This window comes from Bombus fervidus, chromosome 12 (genome assembly GCF_041682495.2).
Source record: "Bombus fervidus isolate BK054 chromosome 12, iyBomFerv1, whole genome shotgun sequence".
Lineage (NCBI taxonomy): Eukaryota > Metazoa > Arthropoda > Insecta > Hymenoptera > Apidae > Bombus > Bombus fervidus.
Window position 1 is genome coordinate 745,923 of NC_091528.1, and position 6,213 is coordinate 752,135.

Consider the following 6,213-nt stretch of genomic DNA (forward strand, 5'->3'; position numbering starts at 1 on the left):
CAACTAACTTGAACAATTGTTCAAGACAATGACTAGAGATAAGAGTGGTAGTAGTGTATCTGAAGTATGTATTATGTTAGAAATGTGTATATTATTCGAACTTAATTATATTGATTATTACATTATTGTCTTAAATTTTAAATCATTATGAGTGAACCAAGTTTTAAGAGGTTACTAAGAGATCATTGCACACTTGAGCTCTTCTCAGATACCTCGATAGTATTTAATCGATCATTCGCGGAGAGACGCGATAGCGAGAAAGCACGTCAACGGGAGTCGTAAATTCTCGTTACGATTAGACAATCGACGCCACGAACTGATCGATCTCCTTATTTCTATTACGATAATAGGGGTGGTTTAATTGAGTTTACACTGAATTAACAGTATAAAATAATGTTTATTCCAATAACTTTGTAAAGATAGATAGTTACGTTAATGCGTAGGTACAAGTTAAGTGATTGATTTAAGGGTAGAGACCCGTTACAGATAATGTGTTGACTATTCTAACGGTGAAGAATAAGAAGTTTAGTGACGATGCTGTGTCGGAGGAAAGTTAGTGATGGGTGTGTCTAGCACACGGGACCATCGGATTTGTTGATGATAATTTTGGTTAGGAAAGTGAGGGCAGTAGACATTGCTTGTGATTGGATAATAAGAAGGTTGGTGGCTAGGAAGGATCTTAGCCACCCTCGATAGAAAGTTGCTGGTGGGAAGCATCGTACATGAGAAAAACTAACTTCCCGTGTCTTCTCGTAGTAAACAATAAACTTTAGAAAACGCTTTAGTACCAATCAAAAGTTCGGTAAAGCTAAAATTAATTGGAGCTGCCGTCCAACTCTTTGTCTATTGCTGGTTGTCTGTATTCTGCTGGATCGGGTTGACTCGATAGTGGGACGAACCGCGTGGCATCTCGATCGAAAATGCTCGTTGCCGTATGAACTGTGGCTGTCTGGATGATGTCGTCGTCGCCAGGGTGAATTCGATGATACGGCCGAAGGACCGCTGCGTTGAGGGTATGTTGTCTGCTTTGTAGTCTGGATTGCCGTGGTCCTCGGCATTGCCAAGAAATTTGCTGTTGAAGTTCACGACCCAGGCAGTGTCGTGAAACAGCTCGGCCCATGAAGTATCGTGGAACACCTCGCCCCAGGAGGTGTCATTATACATCTCGCCGATTTCACAAAGGCAGGTGAAATCCGTATGTAGATGCGTTGTGGGTGCGTGAAGGAGGTCTACGGTTGAGTGGGGGACAGGGCTCCCCCCGCTGACCCATCCGTATCGCGTCTTCTTAATGGTGCTTGGTGGTAGTATCGGCTTGGCTCGACTATCCGCAAAAGACAATATCAGAGGAGTCTTACCTTCCGTTTGGTTAGATTTCTTCCACTTGCTTGGATGTGGTGGATTAGGATTGACAGCTGCAGGCGTATGTAGCCACCCTGCTTCATTGTGTGTGATAGCGTCCGCTGGTTCCGCGTAACCCGGACTATTATGCTTAGACTTCGATTTCGAAGGGCAGTCGTGCTCTGAGTTGATAAGCATTATACTTAGTTTTCTTCTGAGATGTGTCCCGATGCTGGGTGTTACGCCACGAGGCTTACTATAGGCCGTATTCCTAACCGTCGCTCGCGGTACTATAGTATCGCAGACAGATCGTCTTATCTTCCCGACGGAAAATATACAATGTAAAGGCAAGCGCATATTTATCATCAAGCGTCGAGCTCTATATATTATATATCTAGAAACGTCGATTTCGGTCCGTTATTTTATCCACACAAAGAAGGTGGTATACGTAATCATAGACATGAACGGTGGCATGACTCGAACGTAGTGGAGGTCGTCTCCCAGAGAAGACAAAGAAATGATCGAAGGGCAACCAGTCTCATTTGAAGATTCTAACAGCATACATCGAGAGGTCTGACGAATAAAATTAAAGTCGCTAAGTTTAACGAATATATCGAGAGATATCAAAAAGTCGGAGATAAGAAAGATATCGAATTTCTGTAACACATTAACTGTATTTATCGGTAAATAATTTGTGATGTTTTTACTATTATATTCATCATTGTTAAATATACAAGCTATATTAACCTGTTAATACAGTGTTAAATTCATTGAACTACCTCTGTTATCTTAACCGGACCAGGGGAACGACTAATTCGCGGCGTCGATTATACGAATCGTAGCGAGAATTTATGCCTCTCGCTGACGCGTTTTCCTCGCACCGCGTCTCTCCGCGAACGGTTGTAACACTGGGTGTATTTTCGCCCAGTCGCGGGGAGACGCGATCGTTTGATGTAGCGCGTCAACGGGAGTCGTAAATTCCCGCTACGATTGCACGAATCGACACCACGAGCAGGGCGATCCCCTTATTTCTTTTAGGATAATAGGGGTGATTAGTTTTTAATATAACTGGAATCCACAGTTATAGAATATATATATATTTATTTTCACTAGCCTACAATAATTATTGCGTCGACAGAAATCGTTTGACTTCGTCGTGTCGGAAAGCACAGTAATTGATTAATCCGAAAATGGATCGATTTGGTGGATAGAACGCCGAGAACTTGACTTTGATATGTATCGATGTTCGATGAATTCGCGATTTTATCCGTTAGCGTTTAAGACGTGTGCGGTAAGATTTCGGAAGAAAGACTGACTGCCCTAGGATAAATTTCTTGTCCTCTCGGGGAGACGACCCCCTCCGCGCTCGGATCACGCCACCGTTCGCGCCGATGATCACGTATGCCGACTTCTTTGTGTAATTAAAGAACGGATCGAATCGACGTTTCTGGAACTCGCGGCCGGGCGGCAACCGTGCACTCGTCGATACATTGTATATCCCGTCGGGGAGATGAAACGATTTGTGTATGACGCTAAAGGACCGCGAGAGACGGTTAGAAACACGATCCATATCAAGCTTCGCGACGTAACACTGGGACTATGCAAGAAATGCGCTGTTGCGTCTTTCCTGGCGTGTTCATCGGTGGGAGACCAGGTGGACCAGTTTGGTTGCTCTGAAAGGTTCCAAGGTTCTTTGTAGTGTGATAGTTTGGACATTGGAGAATGTACCGGCATTGTTGGAGCCAAGGGGAGCTCCAGAGAGAAGGTGGTGGTCAGAGACTTGTCCGATGTAGCGATCAGTGGGCTCAGTGGACAAGTGTTGAAATCCGATGGGGTGTTCTGAAAACTATCGATATTAACTAATATCGATAGTTATAACTTATCATTGACAATGTTGAATTGTTTCCAAATGTTGTCGACTTGTTTTCGATAAGTCGTTAAGATGACCTTGTTGTGCTTACCGGACTGTTCGTATTTGTCGAGTAATATCGATACGAACTGGAATTGGTCATTCAGATTGTCTCGCTCCCGATGTAAGGAGGTGATTTTTGTTGCCATTTTGTTTGCCATTGTTGCGGCGGATAGTTTATTGTCAATATAAGAAACGAGCTTACCTTGTAGTTGATATGGACGTTGGTCAGAATATCGGTTACTGCTCGTTGCTGTGCGGCGTGAGGTTGCGTGTATGTTTAGCGAGGAAGGCATTCCTTCCCGACGGCCACTCGTTTGGTTGTGTGATTAAAGTTGTTGGAATTCGTTGTCCAGCTGTGGCGGAAGACTTTGTGATTGTGAAAATTGAAGGATTTGTGAAAAATTTTTTTGGCGTGGTACTGTAACTTGGATTATAAAAATTCAAGATCTTCAATCTAAGGGGTATTGCCCTTTTAGTCTGCGGATCTGATCCGTCGTGTCGAGTAATTGGGTAACTAATGGGTTTTGGTGGTTGTTAACTCTTATACTCTGTTTCTGAACTTGGTTATTTCTTCTTTGACTGTGGGTATCTTAAGGTTGCGATGTATTGTTTCGTTGGTAACATACCAAGGTGCATCTATTAAGGATCTTAGAGTTTCTGATTAGAATCGTTGGAGAATTTCTATGTTGGAGTTGCTAGCTGTTCCCCATAGTTGGATCCCATAGGTCCAACTATGGCTTTGTATAGCATTATTTTACTCTGCATGTTTAAGTTGGAGCGCCTGCCAATGAGCCAGTCGAATTTTTTTTTTTTTTAGTTTTGTTTTTAGTTCTTTGGAGTTATCTACGATGTGCCGTTTCCATGTCATCCTTCTGTCTAGAATCATGCCCAGATATCTGACTGAATCTTTGCTTGGTATTGAAATATTATTTATGGTCACCAGTGGGCAGGATTGTTTTCGAAGTGCGAAAGTTATATGACTGGATTTATTTTCATTTATTTTGAAGCGCTATTTGTGGAACCATTCTTCTATAGAGTCGAGGCCTCGCTGGAGAGTTGAAGAGGCAATTATCGGGTCTGAGTGGGATGCTAATAAAGCTGTGCCATCGGCAAGTGTAGCTGTGGTTATCTCTGTTAAGGTTGGTAAGTTGGCAGTGTAAGATGGTGGAGTGGCGCTAGCGGTCTCCCTGGACGTCACAAACGCCTTCAATACCATACCCTGCGACGGGATAATGGAGGCGCTAGAGCGTTTCAGGGTACCGCCGTACTTAGTACGCCTCATCCGGTCGTACCTCAACGATCGATGGATCGCGTACCCCGGTAGGAACGGAGAGGAAAAGAGACCGGACGAGTGTGGGGTCCCGCAGGGCTCGGTATTGAGACCCATTCTGTGGATCACGGCATATGACTCAGTCCTCTGATGTCCCATGCCACCGGGCACGGACATGGTGTGCTATGCAGACGACACCTTGGTCCTGGCCGGGAGTCGCAGGTGGTACGAGACACAGACTCGCGGAGACCGCTGTGGCATGCGCAGTGCGCGCCATCCGGAGACTGGGCCTGAACGTGTCAAGTCAGAGGCACTGGGGTTCTTCGACCATCGCACTAGAGGAGCCCCCCTCCTGAACTCTGCGTGGACGTTGACGGAGAGGAAGTCTCGGTGAGATCCCAGATGAGGTATCTGGGTCTCACCATAGACAGCGGATGGACGTTCGGTCCACATTTCGATCTACTGGTCCCGAAAGTGACGGCAGCATCCAACGCCCTGTGCGGTTTACTGCCGAACATCAGAGGAGCGGGAACCGGAGCGCGCCGCCTATATGAGGGAGTGATTCGATCGCGTGTCCTCTACGGGTCTCCCATATGGGCCGGAGATCTAATGGCCAACCGCCGCAGCCTGGCCTTGCTGCGGAGGCTACACAGGACGACCGCTATCCGCATAGCGAGGGGGTATAGAACGATATCCCATGCGTCGGCATTCGTGCTAGCTGCGTCACCTCCGTTCGAACTGCAAGCCCTCGCACTCCAACAGGTGTACGACCACCTGAGGGATCTGGGGAACGCAGCCCACCCACTGTGACCGGCCGGTCCAAGACGTCCGGAGGGAGGCAAAGCGAAGGTTATGGGAAAGGTGGCGCTCCCAATTGCTGGAGGAGACACCACACGGCCGCACCGAGCCGTCCGCGCCATACTTCCCAACTAGGAGGCCTGGAAGGACTGCGGAGAAGTCCCACTCACATTCAGGATGACGCAAGTACTCACCGGCCACGGCGTGTTCGGGAAGTACCTGCTAAAAATTCAAAGAGAGGTGACGTCCATCTGTCACCACTGCCAAGAGGAGGAAGATACGGCACAACACACACTGGAGCGCTGCCCAGCGTGGGAAGAACCGCGCCGCGTACTACGCCTCACCATCGGCGATAGGCTAGGCCCTGAAGCGATCATAGAGGCCATGACGAGGGGCCAACAGGAGTTAGCCGCCGTCCGCAACTACTGCGAGCAAGTAATGCTAGTGAATGAGCGGGCGCAGAAGAACAGGGAGAAGAGAGGCGACCGCGTCAGAGTGGTTCGCCGAAGAGAACCGATACGACGCCGTGCGACTGCGGCACCACCACTACCGCCGTCATAGAAGAGCGCGGCGAAGGAGCCGTCAAACTGAGGAGAGTCTGGGCTACTCCTCAGATTCGCACGACAGCCCAGGGAATGCACAGCACTAGGGGGGGAGTGGTCCCCCTCCCTTACTGCCAACCTCAACCAGGAGACTTCCCACAACAACAAAGGGAGGAAACGACAAAGGAGTGTTGCGGTAGCAAATCTAAAGAAAGGAACCGGGACACTCCTGACAAGCGTCATGAAGACCACCGTGGGGTTTTAGTCGGTAAGAGTTTGACACTATCCGCCGCCCCCCAGAGGGCGGCCAGGCGTCCATGAGGATTTCCCCACGAAAAAAAAAAAAATGTTAT

At 47.6% G+C, this 6,213-nt stretch overlaps 1 protein-coding gene across 1 annotated transcript; it reads left to right on the forward strand.

The window, feature by feature from the left end:
• Positions 1 to 5,495: 5,495 nt before the first annotated feature.
• On the forward strand, positions 5,496 to 5,879 carry LOC139993081 (uncharacterized). Its single transcript, XM_072014495.1, has one exon. It carries the CDS (start codon positions 5,496 to 5,498, stop codon positions 5,877 to 5,879), a length of 384 nt encoding a protein of 127 aa, XP_071870596.1.
• Positions 5,880 to 6,213: the final 334 nt, after the last annotated feature.